This window comes from Macaca thibetana, chromosome 16 (assembly GCF_024542745.1).
Source record: "Macaca thibetana thibetana isolate TM-01 chromosome 16, ASM2454274v1, whole genome shotgun sequence".
In the NCBI taxonomy this organism is placed as follows: domain Eukaryota; kingdom Metazoa; phylum Chordata; class Mammalia; order Primates; family Cercopithecidae; genus Macaca; species Macaca thibetana.
In genome coordinates, this window is record NC_065593.1 from 64,165,560 (window position 1) to 64,187,848 (window position 22,289).

General features: G+C 57.6%; 2 protein-coding genes across 4 annotated transcripts in view; both read right to left on the reverse strand.

Moving 5' to 3' along the window:
- The window catches only part of SAP30BP (SAP30 binding protein), a 161,946-nt gene that overhangs the window by 132,134 nt on the left and 7,523 nt on the right, over window positions 1-22,289 (reverse strand). The gene's annotated exons all lie outside the window — the stretch shown is intronic.
- The window catches only part of LLGL2 (LLGL scribble cell polarity complex component 2), a 51,712-nt gene continuing 32,599 nt past the window's right edge, over window positions 3,177-22,289 (reverse strand). For 2 of the 3 annotated variants that reach the window (XM_050764197.1, XM_050764199.1), the window contains exons 4-26: window positions 21,181-21,262; window positions 20,786-20,901; window positions 20,201-20,359; window positions 15,876-16,038; window positions 15,589-15,721; window positions 15,244-15,298; window positions 14,237-14,391; window positions 9,702-9,919; window positions 9,551-9,618; window positions 9,259-9,412; window positions 9,065-9,169; window positions 8,124-8,416; window positions 7,882-8,032; window positions 7,275-7,425; window positions 6,610-6,726; window positions 6,331-6,497; window positions 5,092-5,356; window positions 4,739-4,889; window positions 4,396-4,424; window positions 4,126-4,173; window positions 3,889-3,931; window positions 3,717-3,775; window positions 3,177-3,513 (exon numbers count right to left, since the gene is read on the reverse strand). In XM_050764197.1, coding sequence (XP_050620154.1) covers window positions 3,506-3,513; window positions 3,717-3,775; window positions 3,889-3,931; window positions 4,126-4,173; window positions 4,396-4,424; window positions 4,739-4,889; window positions 5,092-5,356; window positions 6,331-6,497; window positions 6,610-6,726; window positions 7,275-7,425; window positions 7,882-8,032; window positions 8,124-8,416; window positions 9,065-9,169; window positions 9,259-9,412; window positions 9,551-9,618; window positions 9,702-9,919; window positions 14,237-14,391; window positions 15,244-15,298; window positions 15,589-15,721; window positions 15,876-16,038; window positions 20,201-20,359; window positions 20,786-20,901; window positions 21,181-21,262 — 2,890 coding nt within the window. In that variant the 3' untranslated portion in view covers window positions 3,177-3,505. The remainder of the gene's footprint in view (window positions 3,514-3,716; window positions 3,776-3,888; window positions 3,932-4,125; window positions 4,174-4,395; window positions 4,425-4,738; window positions 4,890-5,091; window positions 5,357-6,330; window positions 6,498-6,609; window positions 6,727-7,274; window positions 7,426-7,881; window positions 8,033-8,123; window positions 8,417-9,064; window positions 9,170-9,258; window positions 9,413-9,550; window positions 9,619-9,701; window positions 9,920-14,236; window positions 14,392-15,243; window positions 15,299-15,588; window positions 15,722-15,875; window positions 16,039-20,200; window positions 20,360-20,785; window positions 20,902-21,180; window positions 21,263-22,289) is intronic. The other variant, XM_050764200.1, reaches the window with a different exon arrangement.

Genomic DNA, 22,289 nt, shown 5'->3' on the forward strand with positions numbered 1-22,289 from the left:
AGCTTATGACTGTAATCCTAGCCCTTTGGACGACTGAGGCAGGAGGATTACTTGAGCCTTGGAGGTCAAGGTTGCAGTGCGCCATGATCTCATGCCACTGTACTCCAGCCTAGGTGACAGAGTGACACCCTGTCTCTAAAAAACAAATAAAAATAAAATAAAATAAATAAATATCCAGACCACGAATCCAGTTGCTTGCTGTATACCTCCCTGGTCCTTAGAGGCAAAAGGTAGCCCTCACACTCACTCACCTCCTCCCATCTGGCAGCTGTCCTTGTCAACCCAACCCCTCAATGCCTCTATTTCACCACCACTGTCACCTTGCCCCTGGATGGCTGTGGGGACCCCAGCTCTTTCTCTCCCTTTGCCAGCCCAGCTTCCTCCAGTTAACTTTTTTTTTTTTCTTTGAGACAGAGTCTCGTTCTGTCCCCAGGCTGGAGTGGAGTGGCATGATCTCAGTTCACTGCAACCTCTGCCTCCCGGGTTCAAGAGATTTTCCTGCCTCAGCCTCCCGAGTGGCTGGAATTACAGGTGCGTGCCACCGCATCTAGCTAATTTTTGTGTTTTTAGTAGAGATGGGGTTTCACCATGTTGGCCAGGCTGGTCTCGATCTCCTGACCTCGTGATCCACCTGTCTCGGCCTCCCAAAGTGCTGGGATTACAGGCGTGAGCCACCGCCTCCAGCCCCTCCAGTTCACTTTCTAGAGAGGAGGATGCAACGTCCTTCCATCTTGCACACCCATCAATACAAATTGTTCATCTCACACTTCCAATGAGAATATTTTCTTAAACTGAAATATGCAAACCGACATTAGCGAATACTTCCAAGCGCAGCGTACTTACCGCGAAGCTCAAAGCTCAGCACTATTGAGCATGGAAGGAAGTCCATGTTCAGAGTCTTTCTGATATTTTCAGGGCTGTGTGTTTTCGACTTCTTGTTCAATTTCATCAACAAGACCTGTGCTGTGGCCACCAGGCTCCTCTGTGCCACAAAAGTGCAGGTTCTGCTGTTTTCTTCTGATTCACTGGTACTTGCATTATCACCATTATCTTTTTTTTTTTGAGATGGAGTCTTGTTCTGTTACCCAGTCTGGGGTGCAGTGGTGTGATCTTGGCTCACTGCAACCTCCGCCTCCCAGGTTTGTGATTCTCCCACCTCAGCCTCCTGAGTAGCTGGGGTTACAGGTGCCCGCCACCAAGCCCGGCTAATTTTTTTTTTTTTTTTTTTTTTTTTTTTGAGACGCAGTCTTGCTCTGTTGCCCAGGCTGGAGTGCAGTGGCCGGATCTCAGCTCACTGCAAGCTCCGCCTCCCGGGTTCACGCCATTCTCCTGCCTCAGCCTCCCGAGTAGCTGGGACTACAGGCGCCCGCCACCTTGCCCGGCTAGTTTTTTGTATTTTTTTAGTAGAGACGGGGTTTCACTGTAGCCAGGATGGTCTCGATCTCCTGACCTCGTGATCCACCCATCTCGGCCTCCCAAAGTGCTGGGATTACAGGCTTGAGCCACCGTGCCCGGCCTAATTTTTGTATTTTTAGAAGAAACGGGATTTTACCATGTTGGCCAGGCTGGTCTTGAACTCCTGACCTCCAGTGATCCGCCTGCCTTGGCCTCCCAAAGTGCTGGGATCACAGGCGTGAGCCACCATGCCTGGCTAATTTTTGCATTTTTAGTAGAGACAGGGTTTAACCATGTTGACCAGGCTGGTCTTGAACTCCTGACTTCAAGTGATCTGCCCACCTCAGCCTTCCAAAGTGCTGGGATTACAGATGTGAGCCACTGTGCCCAGCCACCTCTCGTTCTTTATAACAGTATGGAAGCCGGGCGCGGTGGCTCAAGCCTGTAATCCCAGCACTTTGGGAGGCCGAGACGGGCGGATCACGAGGTCAGGAGATCGAGGCCATCCTGGCTAACACGGTGAAACCCCGTCTCTACTAAAAAAAAAATACAAAAAACTAGCCGGGCGAGGTGGCGGGCGCCTGTAGTCCCAGCTACTCGGGAGGCTGAGGCAGGAGAATGGTGTAAACCCGGGAGGCGGAGCTTGCAGTGAGCTGAGATCCGGCCACTATGCTCCAGCCTGGGGGACAGAGCGAGACTCCGTCTCCAAAAAAAAAAAAAAAAAAAAAAAAAAAAAACAGTATGGAAAGGGACTAATACAGGTGTCTCATGAGGTGTCCCCCATCTCTTTGGCTGGTCTGTCTGCCAGGCACTGTCCCTTCCCTGCTTCTTCCAGCATGGTGTTCCTCTCCCTTTGGGGAACTGCTCCCCCATATTCCTCATAGTTCCCGAGTTGCTCATCTCAGAAGTCTAACAAGGGATGGTCAAGTGGCCATCTCGAGATGGACATGGCCAGATGGAACACCTGATGCCCAACTCCTCCGGACAGGCCTTTCCTCACTCAGGCAGAGCAGGCGCCTGTCACACCTGGCCCTCACTGGGCCTCCCTAGTCTGGCCTCACTTTCGGCCCTGCCTGCCAGCCACCTTCAGCTCTCCACTGCCTCCCACGGTGAGTGAGTTCCTGGAATGGTGCTGAGCCCTCTTGTCCTCTGTCTGGAAGAGTCTGCCTGCTCTCTGGCAATTCCTGGTTCTCTCGGGTCACCCCCCCCGGTGCGTTTCTCACCAGTGTCCACTGAGGACCATGAGCCCCAACTGTGGCAGGAACCACAGTTGTCTCAGACACCAGAGAACCCCACGCACTGGCCATACAGTAGGTGCTCAACGAAGACGAGTCAATAAAGATCCAACCCATGTCCAATCTAAATAACCCAGCCTCTCCCCTGGGGGAGGCCTTTCTCCTTGGGGACCACCTCCCCTTCAGCAGCACCCCACAGTCCTCCCTGGTGTCTGGAGGAAGCCAACAGGTCTGAGATACTGGGGTGCCCTTCTCCTCCTGACAGTAGGGAAAGGCCAGCCAGGGGTGGCCAGGACCCAGGGAAACAAGTAAGGCAGACTCAAGATGGTTCGTGCTTGCTATGTGTTCCCAGAGAGGGAAGGCACAGCCGGGCTCAGACACAACTACGCAGTTTGATTCACACGACTCCCAAAGTGGATTCTCCTGATGCCAGCCCAGGCCAGGGCTAGAGCCTCGGGGGACAGGCAGGGTACCGGCTCCCACTTTGTATTCACATGGAAAATTTCTACACAATTGAAATATTAAAGTAGGTGGACCAGTCCAGTGAAGAGGTAATAGGTGTTTATTAAAAACTTTTTCACCCAGAGGCAGTTACCATGTATAACTTAAACCCCAGCCCACTACAAAAAGGGATGGGGGCAATAAAAACTGTGCAACATTGACCAAAGGACCCAGACAGACGAGACCCGGGAAGGGCAGCCCCAGGGGCCGGGGCCTCTCCTCTCCCGAGGCCTGGAGCAGCTGCATTGTGGAAGCCGGGGCGCCCCTATCCCCTGGTGTGGCCCTGTGCACCGGCCTCTCCGGCTGGGGCAGGGACCTCCAAAAGGCCATCAGTAGTAGTGTGTGCTCATCGTGCAGCCTGGCCGCTCAGCCACTCACTCTGCTGAAGGACACACAGGGACAGCTCAGGATCGCCCTGGGCAGGACGGGGTGCCCCAGCCGCCCACACTGAGCCCAGACATGGTGCTTTCCAGGTCATCAGGGCACGTGTACGGCCCTGTGGAATCCAGGGGAGTGGGACCAGGGCTCTTCCTCCCATCCCTTCCCAGCACATCTGGCAACTGCACTCAAGCCCAGAGCCCCCACCTCCGCCATTGCTGAGGCTGCGCCCCATGGCCGCTCGATGTGAATGCCAGTTGAGGCTCCTGCATGGGCAAAGACAGGGGAGTCATGACCTCAGGGGGCCTCCACTCCCAGCGCTCCCGAGCCCCCTGGCAGAGCCTCGAGCCCACCCCAGCCAGCCTGGGTGGTGCCTCACCCGCGGTCTCCCTCCAGTGTGCTCTGGATTTCCTTCAGGACTCCTGCAGGCCGGGTGGGAACAGAGGCCCACTGAGGCCCTTGGGGCGGCCAGCCACAGCCTTTCCACCCCCTTTCACCATGGGTGCCGGATGGATCTGTCCCCTGCCTCAGGGTAACGGCCTGCCCAGCCTCCCTTGACCCTGATCCCCCCTTCCCCACCCCTCCTGCCAGCCCCACGCTCTCCCACCCAACTCACTCTCATCACTGAGCAGAGCGCGCTCCATCACCAAGCCGGGCTGCTTCTCTGGAAGGTAGAGGCCGGGTCAGGGAGCCCCGCCTGGGCCCTCCTCGGCCTGGCTCTCTCCTTACTGAGGTCGGGATGTGGAAGCCCAGGGCTGGAAGGAATGCCGTCTCTACTCCCAGCCCAAACACTACCTGCTCACTCAGGACCCCGTCCCTCCCGTCCAGCCCCAGGTCTGGGCTGGGTGTGGCCCAGGTGTGCATGGGCCCAGGAGGCCTGTCTTACCCTCGCCATCACTCTGAGTCCCTGAGTTCCTGTGGGGAGAGAGACAGTGAGGACCAGGGCCTCTGGGCTCCCTGCCCAGCTCTGAGAGCCCTGGTCCCATGGAGAACAAAGTCAATGGTGCAGCCTGCCCTGAGCAGGAGAGCCTGGGAGGTAAACTGAGTCCTGCCCTGGACTGCCAGCTTGCACAGGGGCAAGGGGCACGCGAAGAGGTATAGAGAGCCAGAGCCTGGGAGGGTGGGCTGAGCCTGTGGGGAGGTGTCTCTGGCCAGGCAGCAGTGGGAGCCTCAGGGTATCTCAGAGAGGGCAGGGAGGGGCAGGAGAGGCCTCTGGCCCTTTCACTCACCTGGCTCGGCTCGGCACCTTCTTGGGGCCTGCCCCGTTACCAGGGCGGTGGTTCTTGGTTTCTGCTGAATCCACCAGACACCGGGGCTCCACCAGCCACTTGGTGGAGAGAGAGAAGCGCTCGAACTCCGAGGGTGAGATCAGGTAGAAGCCTGGGGAGTGGGGGCAATGCTAGTGGCCTGGCCTGGTGGCTGCCAAGGCTGCTTCCCAACCTGGGGGAGCAGGGGCTAGCGTTCCCTCGCAGTTCTCCGCTTAAGGCCCATCCAGTCTGGCCATGGCCACAACACCCCTGGCCACCCTTCCCGTCCCTGCAGTGCCTGGGGCCCCCACACCCGCCCAGCCCAGCTCGAACACCTTGGCCATATTTGGTGAAGACGCAGGAGGCGATGCCACTGACGTCCTCCCGGCGGATGCAGCTGTAGCGCACCTGGGGCTTGAGCAGTGGCAGCGACACCACCTGGATGTCACCCAGATTGGTGAGGACTGCCAGGTGGTGCTCCCCATAGTCCTCAGCTCGACGACTGCCGAAGTGGGCCACGCTGACCCGCCTCACCCTTGAGCCCTCCAGGGCCGTCAGCTTCAGCTTCAGCTTGGCACTCACCTTGGGCAGCGTGAACACCTGGGGGTGCGGGGTGGTCGTTCACGCCCATGGCCAAACCAGTTCTCCTGCGAGGTGCTGTAGGTGCTGGGCCCTCCCCTCCCCGCATGCCTCCCGGTGTCCTGGCAAACCCTTGGCTCTCAGATGCACAGACACAGCCTGGGGGGATGCCGAGGTCACCGACTTCCCTGTCTGGAATTTTTTTTTTTTTTTGAGACAGAGTCTTGCTCTGTCACCCAGGCTGGAGTGCAGTGGTGTGATCTCGGCTCACTGCAAGCTCCACCTCCCAGGTTCACATCATTCTCCTGCCTCAGCTTCCCAAGTAGCTGGGATTACAGGCGCCCGCTACCACGCCCGGCTAAATTTTTGTATTTTTAGTAGGGATGGGGTTTCACCGCGTTAGCCAGGATGGTCTTGATCTCCTGACCTCGTGATCTGCCCACCTCGGCCTCCCAAAGTGCTGGGATTACAGGTGGAAGCCACCGTGCCCAGCCTTTTTTTTTTTTCTGAGATAGAGTCTTGCTCTGTTGCCCAGGCTCAAGTACAGCAGCGTGATCTCGGCTTACTGCAACCTCCGCCTCAAGTAATTCTCCTGCCTCAGTCTCCCGAGTAGAGCTGGGATTACAGGCGGCCGCCACCACGCCGGGCTACATTTTTTTGTATTTTTAGTAGAGTTGGGGTTTCACCATGTTGGTCAGGCTGGTCTTGAACTCCTGACCTTGTGATCTGGCCTCCCAACGTGACTTGGCCTCCCAAAGTGCTGGGATTATAGGCATGAGCCTGGCCCCCCATCTGGATTTTATCCCTTCCACAGACATAGGTCCTGCCTCAGTGTCCTCACATGAGACTCTCCCCTCCCTTATTTCCTGTGCTTCTGCAGCCCCTCAGATACCAATGCAAACAAGGTGAGTCCCAGCCATCGTTTGTGCCCAAGGTCCGAGCCTCCTGGATGTCCCGGGGAGTCCCAGGGAGACCCGCCGCTGCCCGTGTGGCACCTTGAACTGCTCCTCCGACACAACGAGCAGCTGGTGGCTTCCCTGCATGTCAGGGCTCTTCGACAGATCATGGGCCACTTCGAGGGGCTCGGGAAGGGGTACGCTGTGTCCGTCGAGCACCAGGATGCCCACCACCGGCGCCCGGTGCATCAGCTGGATCTCCTTGGCTACGGGGAGGAGGTAGGTAGTGGGACTGTGGGGGGTGGTGGGGCTGGAGCCACTCCCTGGTCCTAGCCCAGGCAGCCCGAGCACCCCCTGCTCTCCCTGCCCAGCACTCACCCTGCTCTGCCCGCACGGGCTCATCCATTCTCCGCTCAGCGGGGGGCACACGCAGGGAGAAGGCATAGATGGTGCCCCCGTTGGTGCCAGCCCACAGCGAGGGGCAGTGGCGGGAGCCTGCCGAGAAGCCATGTGTGGGTGTCTGACCCTTGGCGTGGGAGTCGGGTGGAGCTGGGCAACCAGGGCTTACTCCCAGGTTTTCCCTCCTGGGAGAGGCTGGAAGGCTCTCTGACAACCACACAGGCCGCAACATAGAAGACCCCAGTCCCAGGTCAGCTCAGCCCTTGCTGCAATACAGCAGGGGAGAAGCAGCCAGGGGGACACACGTCCTCTGGAGGCCAGTAGGCTCTGCCATCCACGATCGTCACAGCTGCTCTAGGAGGAAGCTATCACTCCCTCATTTTACAGAGGGGCAAGCTGAGGCCCCGAAAGGCCAAGTGACGGGTCAGAAGCCATGCTTCTAAAGGGTGCTACAGCCAAGGCAAGCTGACTTGGAGGCCCAGGCAGGGGAGGGGAGGAAGCAGGCAGGGGCTGCAGTCTGCCCCTGCTCACAAGGGGAAACCCTCTTAGGTCCTACCAGCCAGGCAGGCAGCAGCCCCCGGCATGCCCCCAGGTCAGGGGGTATCTACTGCCCCCCACCCCTCAATCCCGGGCTGGTCACTCACTGTCCCTCAGGTAGGTGTCAGCAAAGTACAGGGTCCGGACGAAGCCTGTGAAGGAGTCCTCTGCCGAGCGAGCCTCGATCTTGCGCTGCACAGGTGCCAGCTCCATGTTCTGGAGGCCCGGCCGCTCAGTCTTGGCGCTCCCCTCCTGCACCTGCAAGGGGTGGGCCAGCCTGAGGGTCAGCTGTGGCCTCCCCTCCCCAGGGACAGTGCTTTGCTCAGTGCTGATCCTTGCATCAGAAGGCTGGCCATGCCAGCCACCTGCCAGGTCTGTGTCTAGGAGGACCCTTGTCCAAGTGGGAGGTGCCCTTGGGGGAGACTACCTGGGTCCCCAGCATGTTGTAGAGGGAAAAAGGAAATCATTGACATTTACTGGGGATTAGTTCTAGGGTAAGCATTACAGTTACTGCCTTTCTGCTCAGGAAGCTGAGGCACAGAGAAGCAGCGTGACCTGTCTGAGGTCGCACATGGCGGCAAACCCATGTGACCTGGACCCTGAGTCTTGTTTGTAGCCTGTCATGCCTGGGGGGCAGGGGCCGTGTGACCCCTGCTGGCTGCTCTGAGCCGAACCTGGGTGGGTGGCCGGCCGCAACCTCCCCTCGGGCCTTACCTCTCCTGGGGTGCCAGCCGGGCGCCGCTTCCGGCTGGACACCCGGCTCCGACGCATCCGGCGGAATGACTGACGCAAGGACTTCTTGAGGGACTTGACGCGGGACAATGGGCCCTCCAAGGCCAGCTGGTCACTGGGGTGCAGCGTGCACCTTGGGGGGATGGCAGGCTGTCAGTGCTGCTAGGTCCTGGGGGTCCTCGCGGGCCCCACTCCCAGCCCCCGGCCCCAGCTGCCCTGCTCACTTAACAAAGACCTGCCGCCGCTGCTGGTGGTCAAAGAGGCCAAAGCCATGGCTGGTGCCAAAGGCCACGAGCCGCCACTCAGAGTGCAGGGCCAAGGAGGTGACCACAGCCGGGGGCTGGCACTGCACCAACACGAAGGGCTGAAAGCCAGGCTCAAAGCGCACAGGCCCTGAGCGGGCTGCCAGGCGCTCGTGCCCCTTCCAGCGGTAGCCCTCTTGGTCTTGCAGCAGGTCGGCCTCCACCTGCTCCACAGCCTGCTCTGCTGCCTCATCATTCAGTTCCAGTACCAGCACCTGGGCGGGGTGGCAGGCGGCTCAGCAAGCCCTCAGCAAAGGGACGGCAGGGCCGCAGGACGCTACTAGTGGGGACAGCAAAGGAGCTGAACCCAGGCCAAGGCCCAAGGCTCAAGCAGGGATAGGCCTCCGTCCAACCTCAGCTCTTAATTATTTTTTATTTATTTATTTTTTTGAGACGAGTCTTGCTCTGTTGCCCAGGCTGGAGCGCGGTGGCACGATCTTGGCTCACTGCAACCTCTGCCTCCTGGGTTCAAGTGATTCTCCTGCCTCAGCCTTCCAGTAGCTGGGATTACAGGCACACACCACCACGCCTGGCTAAGTTTTGTATTTTTAGTAGAGACGAGGTTTCACCATGTTGTCCAGGCTGGTCTCGAACTCCTGACCTCAGGTGATCCGCCTGCCTTGGTCTCCCAAAGTGCTGGGATTATAGGCGTGAGCCACCATGCCCGGCCCACCCTTAATTCTGATTTCTGGAGAAGAAACAACCGTCCCAAGGACCTCCCGCCAAGGGGATCAAGCCACCTCCGTCCGCTGGAAGAGCACAGGACACAGAATGTGCGTCAGGCAGGTGGCTGGCTCCTGTCCCTGCGGGTCCCCGTCATCCACCACTCCTCCCCAGCTCCCCTCCCCAGCCCAGCCTGCTACCTGCCCTGCCGTGCCTGCCACAGCCAGGTAGCCACTGTACTTGCAGAGGAAGATCTTCTGGATGCCCAGCCGGGGGTCATCACTGTAGGGGTCAAAGGAGCCCACCTGGAGAAGGGGAGGGGCCCTCTGAGCGGCCATGGGGGCTGGACCCAGCTGGCCTCTGCCCTTCCTGGGTCCCAGGCTCCTGGCCTCACCTTGCGGAGTGGGGGCCACTCATCCTCGCCCTGGGCACTGAGGTTCTCGTTGGGGTCCGTGTCGGTGAGGAACACGCGCACCGTGCTGAGTTTGTATAGCAGCCGCAAGCAGACACCTGAGGCATCCCAGAACCGCACCGTGCCATCCTCGTGCCTGTGGGCAGAGCCCATCTGCCGGGCATGAGAGGGACGCCAACCTGGGCGCCCAGGAGCTGGCTCGTCCACCTTAGGGCTCTGCTCCCACCCCACACATCCTCCTGGGGAGAGGAAGGGTAGCGTCGAAGTCCCCTACCCTGTGAGCAGCAGATCCCTCTGGGGTGGGGCTGGGGTCAGGCTGGTGCCACCGTCAATTGGCCACTCCTAGAGAAAGAGACCAAGAAGTCTGTGGGAGAGTTTGTCTTGGGGTGGGGCTTGGCGTGGGGCTGGGCCAGGGCCGGACCTACCATGGTGGAGAAGTGCGCATTCTGCTGGCTGCCGGCGGCAATGATCCGCTCCCACAGCTTCAGGGGGATGTTGGAGACGTGGTGGGAGCAGGTGATGGCGGAACAGTGCAGGGAAGCCAGGTAGGGCAGCTGGACCGGTGGCCAGCCTGCTGTCTGCAGGTCAATCACCACCAGCTCCTCCTCAGCCAGCACCACCAGGGCATAGGGGTCGTCAAAGGCTGGGGTACAGGCCAAGGATCAGGGGCTGGGGCCAGGAGGAAGCAGCCCAGCCCTGCGGAATCAGAAGCTCCAGGGTTAGAGCCAGGGCATCTGCAGATCCAGAAAGCCCTGTTCTTGGCTGCTTGAGCAAAGCCTTTCCACCTCCAGGAGGGCAGCAGGTGTGGGCAGCAGCCCTGGCTCTGTGTGCAAAGCTGCTGAGAGCTACCTGGCACAGGGCTCCTGGAGGGGATACACCTGGTTGGAAGGCAGGGTCCCAACCAGGATAGGCACCCCAGAGGCAAGGAGCTGTGCCTGCCAACCCTCTTCCCTGGTTCCTCCTCTATGGGACCTGCCCTCCCTGCTCAGATGCGCCTGCCAAGCCTCCCCACAGGCAGTGGCAAGCGTGGTCTTTGGCACACCAGTTGCTAGGGGTGGCATTTTCTTTACTGCACACAATCACCTCACCTCACTCAGGCCTGGCCCCAGCTAGTGTTCAATAAACGTGCACTGGACGATGAAACCATTTGTGTTTTTTTTTTTTTCCTTTTCTTGAGACAGGGTCTCACACTCTGTTGCCCAGGCTAGAGTATAGTGGTGTGATCTTGGCTCATTGCAACCTCCACCTCCTGGTGCAAGCGATCCTCCTGCCTCAGGCTCCCAAGCAGCTGGGATTACAGGTGTGAGTCACGATACCCAGCTAACTTTTGTAATTTTGGCAGCGACCGGGTTTCGCCACGTCGCTCAGGCTGGTGTTGAACTCCTGGGCTCAAGTGATCTGCCCACCTCGGCCTCCCAAAATGCTGGGATTACAGGCATGAGCCACCATGCCCAGGCGTTTTTTTTTTTTTTTTTTTTCTCTTTTTTTTTTGAGATGGAGTCTTGCTCTGTCGCCCAGGCTGGAGTGCAGTGGTGCGATCTCGGCTCACTGCAACCTCTGCCTCCAGGGTTCAAGCGATTCTCCTGCCTCAGCCTCCTGAGTAGCTGGGATTACAGGCGCCCACCACCACGCCTGGCTAAGTTTTGTGTTTTTCTTTTTTATTTTTTCTGAGATGGAGTTTCACTCTTGTTGCCCAGGCTGGAGTGCAATGGCCTGATCTTGGCTCACCACAACCTCTGCCTCCCAGGTTCAAGTGATTCTCCTGCCTCAGCCTCTTGAGTAGCTGGGATTACAGGCACGTGCCACCAACGCCTGGCTAATTTTGTATTTTTAGTAGAGACAGGGTTTCACCACGTTGGCCAGGCTGGTCTCGAACCTCTAACCTCAGGTGATCTGCCCTCTTCGGCCTCGCAAAGTGCTAGGATTACAGCTGAGCCACTGCCCCTGGCTGACGCTGCCTCTTTGAAGCGCTTGTCCTCCCTGCTCCTCTGGGGTCTGCTGCCCGCTGGCTGCTCCCAGGTGTTCTTGGCCAGATCCCCACCAAACTCCATGCCTCCAAGGCTTGAGGGTGCCCGGGCTCAGCTTTCCCATGCCTTCTCTTCTGTCTTCCTCACCACCTGGGCAGCCTCCTCAGGGCCCCTGGTTTCACATCTCTCTTTTTTTTTCTCTTTTCTTTTCTTTTTTTTTTTTTTTTTGTTGAGACGGAGTCTCGCTCTGTCGCCCAGGCTGGAGTGCAGTGGCGTGAGCTCGGCTCACTGCAAGCTCCGCCTCCCGGGTTCACGCCATTCTCCTGCCTCAGCCTCCCGAGTAGCTGGGACTACAGGTGCCTGCCACCTCGCCCGGCTAGTTTTTTTTTTTTTTTTTTTTTTGTATTTTTAGTAGACACAGGGTTTCACTGTGTTAGCCAGGATGGTCTTGATCTCCTGACCTCGTGATCCACCCGTCTCGGCCTCCCAAAGTGCTGGGATTACAGGCGTGAGCCACTGCGCCTGGCCTCTTTTTCTTTATACTTCAAAATCATTGAGCAGCCTTCACACGTCTCTGCACGGATGACTCCAAATGGACACCTTCCCGATCTCTCCTCTGAACTCCAGACCCATAAGCCCCAGCTGTGTACTCGGCATCTCCCTTATGGGTCTGGAGATCAGAGGAGAGATTAAGTCCTCAGATTTGATTCCCGCCCAGCTGAGCTTACCGCACCCTCTTGCCACTACCTTCTCCAGGATTCCTGGTGCTCCCAGTAAACCCTCATGTCATCCTTGACTGATCTCTCCTCCCCTCTCTCACCTCTCCCTAGACAAGGAGCCAACAAATTACAGCCCGAGGGCCAAATCTGGCCTCCTGCTTCTTCCTGTCAATACGGCTGTCCTGGAACACAGATACACCCCTTGTGTTGTCTGTGGCTGCATGTGCTCTGCAATGGCATTAGGCTGAGTAGCTGCGGTGAAGAAAGCCACCCAGCACTTTATAGCAACAGTCTGTGAGCCCTGACCCGGCCCCTCGGTCAATGCTGAATGTTAGAAAAGACAATGTAACCCCAGCCACCTTCTGTCAGCCCCATGGCCGGCACCGCAGCCCAAGCCGAGGTCACCTCTCCCTCGGCTCTCACGGGGCTCCCGTCTTTGCTCCACTCTGTTCCCCACATGGCAGCCAGACAGATCCTTTGGAGCAGAGGCTAGATCATGGCACCCCTGCTCAGTGCCCTCATCTCCCTAAAATCCTAAGTCCTTACCGTGCCTCCACGGCTCTATACGATCTGGCGCTGGCCACATCTGGACCCGTACAGGGGCCATTCTGCCCTCTCTTCGCCCCTACCTCACTGGAGCAAGCCAAGAGCCCTCCCAGCTCAGTCTGCACCCCATGTCCCTACGGGGCAAGCCCTCTCTCAGACTGTTCCTGTGTCTGCGCAAATATGTCCCCTTATCAGGGACGCCTTGCTAACCCTCGTCTAAACCAGCACTGCTGTCCTCTGCCTGGCTTTTTTCTTACCTCTGATGTTATTTGGCAACCTGCTCACTCTGTCCACATACTCAGATCTGTGTTCCATGGGAACAGGGGCCCTCTCTGTTTCTAGAACAGGGCCTGGCATGTAGCAGTTGCTCATTAAACAGGAAAGCCTACCAGGGCCAGCTGGGTCACAACCCGGCACGGCAGAACCATCACGGGAGAGCCTCAGGGTGCCCATGTATCATCTGAGGGAAGCACCACTCATCAGGCACCCATCTCCTGGCCTGCCGGACTGCGGGGAGTTGGGGACACAGAGGGACAACTGCAGGAAGGTGGCCTGTCCTAGAAAGCCCCAGCAGTCTCGAATTTGTAGCTCAGCAAGTTTCTCCCGTCCCTTCCTGACCTTTCCGCTGGGAATCAGGTAACTCAGCCCGGGGAGTGTGGCCACCACAGCCCAAGAGGCCCCTGCTCTGTGCCAACATGGCCCAAATGCTGTGGAAAGAGCAGAGCTGGGCCTTGCTCTCAGCATCCAGGGTGTGAGGAGGGAAGAGAGGCTGAGAAAGAAAGAAAAGCAGGTTTGGGATTCCCCTGAACAGGGTAGAGGCCGTGAGTACACAGACCAGGTGTCCTGAACAGCCCCGCCCCCTCACCTTTCGGCCTCAGGCCCTTTCAGGCCAGCGTCATTAGGAGAGGGCCCTCCCTCCTGGAGAGCTCCTGCAGGCCTCCTCTCCAGGTTTCAACAGCAGCCCTTTCTGGTCTTGCCTGTCACACTATTTACGAGGCTGACTCAGGGCTCTGCCGGTCCTGCTGGAGCTCCAGGAGGCTGCACAGCCACCTTCTGCCCTGCCCAGAAGGCGGGCTTTGCCATCTCTAAGCTAGGACCCTTTTGCCTCAGCGGGGTGGGTGTTAAATCCAACAGTACGGATCAGCTCCCTGTGGGCTAAGTGCCATTACAGTCTGGAAAGGGCAGAGAGCCCGGGGCAGGCAGGAGGTGTGGCTGGGCTGGGTCTCTAGCTGGGGAGGGTGGCAGGGAGGCAGAGAAAGGAGCTGTAGGCCTTGATGACACTTCACCTTGGGGTGCAGTAAGGCTAAGCGACTCAGGACAGTGGTAGGCTTAGGAACACCTGTGCAGAGCCCTTTTTTTTTTTTTTTTGAGACACGGTCTGGCTGTGTCACCCAGGCTGAGTGCAGTGGCTCCTGATGCTCCTGGCTTGCTGCAACCTCCACCTCCAGGGCTCAAGTGATCCTCCCACCTCAGCCTCCTGAGTAGCTGGGACTACAGGTATGTGCCACGACACCTGGCTAATTTTTTTATTTTTTGTAGAGACAAGGGTCTCCCTGTGTTGTCCAGGCTGGACTTGAACTGCTGGGCTCAAGCGATCCTCCCACCTTGGCCTCCCAAAGTGCTGGGGTTACAGGCAGGAGCCACTGCACCTGGCCCTGTCTTTACTGATGGCCCTGCCCCACACCTCCCACACCTAACCCTGGGTACCCACTCCTGAAGCTCTCCTACCGGCTGCAGGGTCCGCCTCTGTGAGGACAGTAAAGTCGATGACACGGGAGGTGAAGTCGAAGGCCGTCTGTTGGCCATCGTGGATCACTGAGATGCAGTGGCGGTCCCCGTAGCTGGCCCGTGGCATGCCGCCCTGGAAGATGGTGAAGGGCAACCTGGCAGGCACAGAGAAGCAGCAGTGGGCTGGGGCTCCTGGCACGGCCTCAACAGCCATAGACCAGCGATCAAAGTGACCACTCAGTCAAGGTCCCCAGGAGCAGGGGGGACTGGACCCCATCTCCTTCCAACTGCTACAGCCCAGGAGTACTTGGGGGTAAGGTGAGGCATCCAGGCTGGTGGCTCTGAGTCTCGGCAGCGACTCCTGCCTCAAGCTGGGTGCTCCCCACAATTATTATTTTTTTTTTGAGACGGAGTCTCGCTCTGTCGCCCAGGCTGGAGTGCAGTGGCTGGATCTCAGCTCACTGCAAGCTCCACCTCCCAGGTTCACGCCATTCTCCTGCCTCAGCCTCCCGAGTAGCTGGAACTACAGGCGCCCGCCACCTTGCCCAGCTAGTTTTTTGTATTTTTAGTAGAGACGGGGTTTCACCGTGTTAGCCAGGATGGTCTCGATCTCCTGACCTTGTGATCTGCCCGTCTCGGCCTCCCAAAGTGCTGGGATTACAGGCTTGAGCCACCGCGCCCGGCCCTCCCCCCCATTTCTGTTTGAACATCATCCAGAGTGATTTTGTCAGAAGAAACAGGGCTGCCACTAAAGAAGTTTGAGACCTGCCGCTCAGCACCGTCTCTCTGGGAAGGTGGAAGGAAGGAGCAGGAATGAACTTGGCAGGAATTGGGCCGCTGAAAGACGTGAATAGCATCTACCCTCTCTCCCCTCCCTATTGTCCAAGACCCCAACATGGGACCTGAGAGTGTTCACTGGCACCATCTTCCCAGGCAGAGGCCTAAGTGACCTTTCCAGCCCTCTAGGAAGGCTCTGGAAAGGAAAGAAGACCAGCACGGATACCTACCCCTGCCTAGTGGTCAGCCAGAGGATTTTGGTAATCGCTTTGCAAGGAAAGGGACCTGAAAGGAAAGGAATCAGCTTGAACGGATCCTCCAACTCTCAGACAAGTGTCAGTCCCCACAGGCACAGATGCCTCAAGCTCATGCCCACATCCACATGGTAGACCTGTGCTTGGGACTCTTGCTCTGAGAAGTTCCCCCAAAAAACTGGGTGAGGGGAACCCTGCTGTGTGGCTTTGGACAAAGCCTTTACCCTCTCTTGCCCTGGAGTTTGCTTCAGAGTTGAGCATCCTGCACCTGAATCCAGGAGGCACCGGGGGCGGGCCCTGCCCGGCGGGTGAAACACTGACCGTAAGGCACGAGGCTGCGGAGGGGCTCTGGTTGCTGGGCGTCACTGGACACGGGCCACTGGCAGTAGCTGCCATCGGAGTGACAGCTGACGAGTAGGCGGCCGTCCCGCTGCCACCAGATGTTCTCCAGTTGCTATGGAAGAGGAGGAGAGAGACAGAGGGCAGCACGCTGGACCGAGGCAGCATTCCCATCATCTGCACCCCATGCCTCTGCACAGAGCGTGGATGTGCCACATGGGGCCCTGGGAGAGCAACATGGCGCCCGCCATGTCCTGGGCACTGCCTACCTGGCTGCTGAGGAAGTGGTAGAGCACATGGCTGCCCTGCAGGTCCCAGATGACAACAAGACCTCGGCTGTAGCCGATCAGGATCTGGTTGGGGTCTCGAGGGTGCTCCTGCAGCGCCTCCACCATCTCGAACACCCGCCGGTGGCGGGCCTCCTCTGGCAACCTAGACGAGGGGAGTGCCGTGAGCCTCCGATGCCATCCGCCAGGGAGAATGGCCCCCAGAATGGCACAGCCACAGGGCTCCCTATGCAGAGGTGGCTGCTCCATGTGCCAGCATGGAAATATGGCTAGGGGCTGGGCGCAGTGGATGGCTGAGTGTGGTGGCTTATGCCTGTAATCCCAGCACTTTGGGAGCCCAAGGTGGGCGGATCACTTGAGGTCAGGAGTTCGAGACCAGCCTGGCCAACATGGCAAAACCCTGTCTCTACTAAAAATACAAAAAATTAGCCGGGCGTGGTGGCACATGCCTGTAATCCCAGCTACGCCGGAGGTGGAGGCAGGAGAATTGCTTGAACCCAGGAGGCAGAGATCACAGTGAGCCGAGATCACGCCACTGCACTCCAGCCTGGGTGACAGAGTGAGACTCCATTTCAAAAAAAAAGGAAAGATGGCTAGGACATGTCACCAAGGGGATAGGGGGCAGCATGTAGAACAAGACAGGGACATGGAGACAACCTCCAGTGATGTAAATACAGGCGGTACAACTATAAGGCAAGGCAAGGCAGTGACTTCTGGAAAAGTCAACGTGGGGGCAAGAGGGAGCCTTGACTAGGAAGGGTGCGTGAGGCCCCCGGAGGGCATCAAAGTTCTATTTCTATGTCTGGGGGGATGGCTGTAAGGATGCTCTACAAGAATCTGTTAAACTGTACATTCATATTCAGTGCATTTTTGCAAAAGGGAGTGTTTAATAATAAAGAAGTTTTTTAGCCCCATAAAACAAAACTCTATGAGTTGGCCTGGCCCTGGAGCCTTGACCCCTCCCCCGTCTCCAGGCCTGGAATGCTGACCTGAGGGCTGGAGGTGTTGCAGCCAACAAAAAAACCACAAGGCAGCAGGCACAGGACCAACAGCCAACAGTGAGGCTGTGGGAAGCGGACCCAGCCTGGACCCAAGCCACACTAAACCCAAGCTCTCCACATTATCTATACCTGGCACATCTACTGCTAGCACTGACCTCACTGACATTAGAATCTGAATCGAGAGTGAGAGTTGAAGGGGACTTTAATATTTAATTTTTTTTTTTTTGAGATGGAGTCTCGCTCTGTTGCCCAGGCTGGAGTGCAGTGGTGTGACCTCAGCTCACTGCAACCTCCACCTCCCGGGTTCAAGTGATTCTCCTGGTTCAGCCTCCCAAGTATCTGAGATTATAGGCACCCACGACCATGCCAGGCTAATTTTTTGTATTTTTAGTAGAGACGGGATTTCGCGATGTTGGCCAGGCTGATCTCGAACTCCTGACCTCAGGCGATCCACCCATCTCCGCCTCCCAAAGTGCTGGGATTACAGGCGTGAGCCACTGCATCCGGCCTAATTTTTAAAATTTTTAGAGACAGGATCTCATTCTGTCACTCAGGCTGGAGGGTAGCGACCTGATCATGGCTCACTGCAACCTCCAACTCCTGGGCTCAAGTGATCCTCTCACCTCCCAAGTAGCTAAGACCACAGGTGTGTGCCACCTTGCCCAATTAATTTTTATTTTTTTGTGGGGAGAGACAGGGTCTTGCTATGTTGCCCAGGCTGGTCTCAAACAACCCTCCCATCTCAGTCTCCAAAAGGGCCGAGATTACAAGTGTGAGCAACTGTGCCCATCTAGATATTCTTTTTTTTTTTTTTTTTTTTTTTTGAGACGGAGTCTCGCTCTGTCACCCAGGCTGGAGTGCAGTGGCGCTATCTCGGCTCACTGCAAGCTCCGCCTCCCAGGTTCACGCCATTCTCCTGCCTCAGCCTCCCGAGTAGCTGGGACTACAGGCGCTCACAACCGCGCCCGGCTAATTTTTTGTATTTTTAGTAGAGACGGGGTTCCACCGTGGTCTCGATCTCCTGACCTTGTGATCCGCCCGCCTCGGCCTCCCAAAGTGCTGGGATTACAGGCGTGAGCCACCGCGCCCGGCCTAGATATTCTTAATAAATGCAAATAATGCCCTTATACAGATGAAAATTGTTAGACAATTAGAGGGCTTCCAACTTTTTGCCATTAAAAACAGTCCTACAATGATCATTGTTATCCTGTACCTTTACACAGAGACTTCTCAGAGACAGAGCTGCAAGACTAAAGGGCTGGACGTTTTAAAAACTTAGATGGCCGGGCGCGGTGGCTCAAGCCTGTAATCCCAGCACTTTGGGAGGCCGAGACGGGCGGATCACGAGGTCAGGAGATCGAGACCATCCTGGTTAACACGGTGAAACCCCGTCTCTACTAAAAAATGCAAAAAAACTAGCTGGGCGCGGTGGCAGGCGCCTGTAGTCCTAGCTACTCGGGAGGCTGAGGCAGGAGAATGGTGTAAACCCGGGAGGTGGAGCTTGCAGTGAGCTGAGATCCGGCCGCTGCACTCCAGCCTGGGTGACAGAGCGAGACTGTCTCAAAAAAAAAAAAAAAAAAAAAACTTAGATAAGTGTAATCAAGTGGATGAGAATGTAAACTGCCAAAAGGGGCCGGGTGCGGTGGCTCACACCTGTAACCCCAATACTTTGGGACGTGGAAGTGGGTGGATCACCTGAGGTCAGGAGTTCGAGAGCAGCCTGGCCAACATGGTGAAATCCCGTCTCTACTAAAAATACAAAAACAAGCCGGGCGTGATGGCATGTGCCTGTAATCCCAGGTACTCGGGAGGCTGAGGCAGGAGAATCATTTGAATCCGGGAAACAGAGGTTGTGATGAGCTGAGATCGTGCCACTGTACTCCAGCCTGGGACAGAGTAAGACTGCCAAAAAAAATGTTTTGTTTTTTTTTTTAATAAATAAACGAACTGGGCCAGGCGCTGTGGCTCATGCCTGTAATCCCAGCACTTTGGGAGGCTGAGGCAGGCAGATCACCTGAGGTTGGGAGTTTGAGACTAGTCTGACCAACATGGTGAAACCCCGTCTCTACTAAAAATACAAAATTAGCCGGGTGTGGTGGCGCATGCCTGTAATCCCAGCTACTTGGGAGGCTGAGGCAGGAGAATCGCTTGAACCCAGGAAGCAGAGGCTGCAGTGTGCTAAGATCGTGCCACTGCACTCCAGCCTGGGCAACAAGAGTGAAACTCCATCTCAAAAATAAAATAAAACATAATACACAATAAAATAAACTGGCAGGAGGAGCTCTCAGGGCACATGGGCCCCCCTGCCAACTAGACTCTCACCAGCTAACTACAGGGTGAGGCTAGGCACTGGTGTGGCCACCTGCTGGGGTGCACATCCCATGCTGTCCTGCCCACAGGCTGTGTCCCATTGTGGTACTTGTCATCCTGCAAAGTGTTCTGCTCTGACCTTGGGCACAGAGCCCTACCCTGCTGAACCGGAAAGGCAGAGGTCTGCACTCAGAGGGATATAGCCCCAAGTGGGATCCTCCCAGCCCAGCAATGCCCTGCCCTGGGCAGATGGTCCCTGCTTCATTACCACCCAGGGCTGGAGAGATGGGCTGGCCAGCTGCAGGAGTGTGTCCTGGGCCCAGTCCAAAGCCTTGCAGGGCCAGGGGCCAGCACCCTGGCCTCCTCCTGTCCCTTGGAACCACAGATCATTCCACCACAAGCGACCTGGCCCCCACACGATCCTGTCAGACACTATCCCCTCTTTTTTTGGGTCCCATCCCATTCTCCACAACCGGACCTGATCTGACTCCCTCTCTATCATAGTTCCATCGACAAGCGGAGCAAAGCTTCTGAAATGATCTCAACAGACCCACATGCCTGTGGCGGTCAACGCTTTTTAGCCACGGAGCCTGCGAGCAAATGGAACCTCAGCAAAGTGCCCACAGCACAGGGTGGCACCAGGAGCTGCTCTAGTAATGCAGGGAGGTCTGGGCCCGACTTCCCCGCTATGGAGCCCCTGGGGTTTTGAAACCCATGGCAAGTGCAAATGACACTGGACTGAGAGTCGGTGACATTACACAGTCATTTGGGGCCTTTAGATCCCCCAAAGTCCCCCTTTTAGTGCTATGATGCTAACCTATGATAGGCCAATAGGTTCTCAGTAGGGGACAGGTAGGAAGCCAAGAGCCTCCCCTGCTAGCCCCATGGAATTCCCAGCATAGAAATGACAGCTCCTGAGAGAGTCCTGGGACCAAGGGGAGAAGCCATGCCTAACTTGAGGGGATGGGGTTAACAGCAGCCGGGCTCTGGGCTCACCGCTGCAGCACCGCGTCCGAGCTGATGGTCCGGTCCTCCAGCGCGCGAAAAGCTGGCAGCTGCACCACAAACACGTTGCCGCTCTCGGTGCCCAGGTACAGCAGTTCGCACAAGGAATGGGGCAGGACCACGGTGATCTGTGTGGCACTGGGGGCAGCCCTGTGACAAGAACAGCTGCCTGTGAGCTGACCGCTGCCTAGCAGGGGAGACCCCATGGACAGGGTCTCCTGACTCCTGGGAAAACAAGCCCATAAAAATTCATGGGGTTCATAACCTTTCAGCCCAGGACAAACACTGGTCACTTTCTGCCAAGACAGGAGACAGATGGCAGAGAGGCTGGGCTAGGAGGTAGGAAAGACGCCAGGGGCCCTCCAGCATAACACGGGGTGTGGGCGGATGGAGGAGGTGGGCTGCGGCCCCACCCACTCCACTCGGAGCACCTGAGTATGGGGATGCATCGGGTCAAACGCATGCCAGGCACTGCCAGGGGCGCAACAGGCCCCACGAAGGGTGAGTCCACTCCAGAGCTAAGGGCAAGGGTCAGGCTGGGCTGGGAGTGGAAGGGGTTGGGGACTGAGCCCTTACCCTGGGGGGCCACGCAGTGTGAAGCTCTCATCCTCCTGCAGCTCCGATGCTCCGCCCTTGACCTTCAGGCTCCAAAGGTGCAGGCTGTTGTCATCCAGCAGGGTGACCAGCTGGCACTGGCGAGGGCACAGGGATGGGAGCATGTGGTCTTGCTACCCAGCAGGGCCTTTACACACTGGGGCCGCCCAGCCTGGGCTGGTTGTTTCAAAGACCCCCTGGCCACTCCCAGCGTGGCCCACGAGCCCCAGCTGTGGAAAGGGAGGGGGTCCCAGGCCTTTCCAGCAGCAGCAAACCCAGGGCCACTGAATGCCAGCCTCTCCACACCAGCCCTGCTGGAAGCAGTGAGGGCAAGGAGGGTGTGGAGGTGGCTTCCTGTCCCACCCCAGGTCCCTCACCTGGCCGGGCAGGAGGTGGATCTGCGTCACTGCGTTGTTCTCCCGGTGCAGCCCCATGAACTCCACGCCCGGGGCTCCATAGCTACGAGCAGGCTCAGGAAAGCTCTGGAAGGCCAGACACCATCCCCTGACACCATCCCCTGCCCACCTTGAGTGCCAGGCCCTTGGGGCCCACGTGCAATGAGTGCAAACACAGAGAGGGGCTGCCCTCCCCGCAGGCAGCAGGACTCATGCATGGAGCCTGGGATGGGGAGGAGATACAACAGCCCTGGCCCTGGGGCACCAGGCCAGTGACCCGACCCCTGGGAGATTTTTCCCAGTCAGGCCGGTGGGAGCAACTCCATAGAAAGGTGAAGCCCTACCCTGGCAACCGTCAGGCTGCCACCCTGATTCTGAGCTACAACAGACGTGTTGGCTGTCGCTTGGTAGCACCTGTGAAAAAACACACGGCCTATCCCCAACAGCCTCGGCACCAGGGATTGGTAACCAAAGTCTGGCTGTGGCCTGGCAATGATTAACCAGTGAGGGAAGGCTGAGCCGGCAGCAAGGCCCTGGCTCTCTGTGTACACCAGCCCAGCCTGGAACTCGAGCGCTCCATACCCCTCCCCCACACCGGGCAGAGGGGAAGAGGGAGGTCAGGCTCCGCTGGAGGTGGCAGTCAAGCTGTCAGAGGTGGTCCCTCATCTCTCAACTCCCTTGGGTCCTGCCCTGGGAGCACAGATCAGACTGGCGGGGTGCCCAACCTGATCTGGTTTTTCATCTCTGAAAACACCGGGAGCCCCCAGTCGGCCAGAACCAGTGCTTTGGATAAAAGATGACCCAACTGGACAACGTCCAGCCTCAGGCCGGGGAAGGACTGTCCCTGCCAGGCAGAGCCCTCTCCACTCTCTGCCGCCTGTGGGGGTGGGGGTGGGGGTGGAATTTGGAAGATGGCTGCCTGAGCCTAGCTCTCCTGGCCCAAGGCCACCCCACCTCTGCTTGTGGATAGGGACCTGGGGCCAGTCCACCTCTGATTCTTATCATGATAGGTTAAAAATCAAAACTGCAGGCTGGGAGTGCGGTGACTCATGCCTGTAACCCTAGCGTTTTGAGAGGCCAAGGTAAGAGAG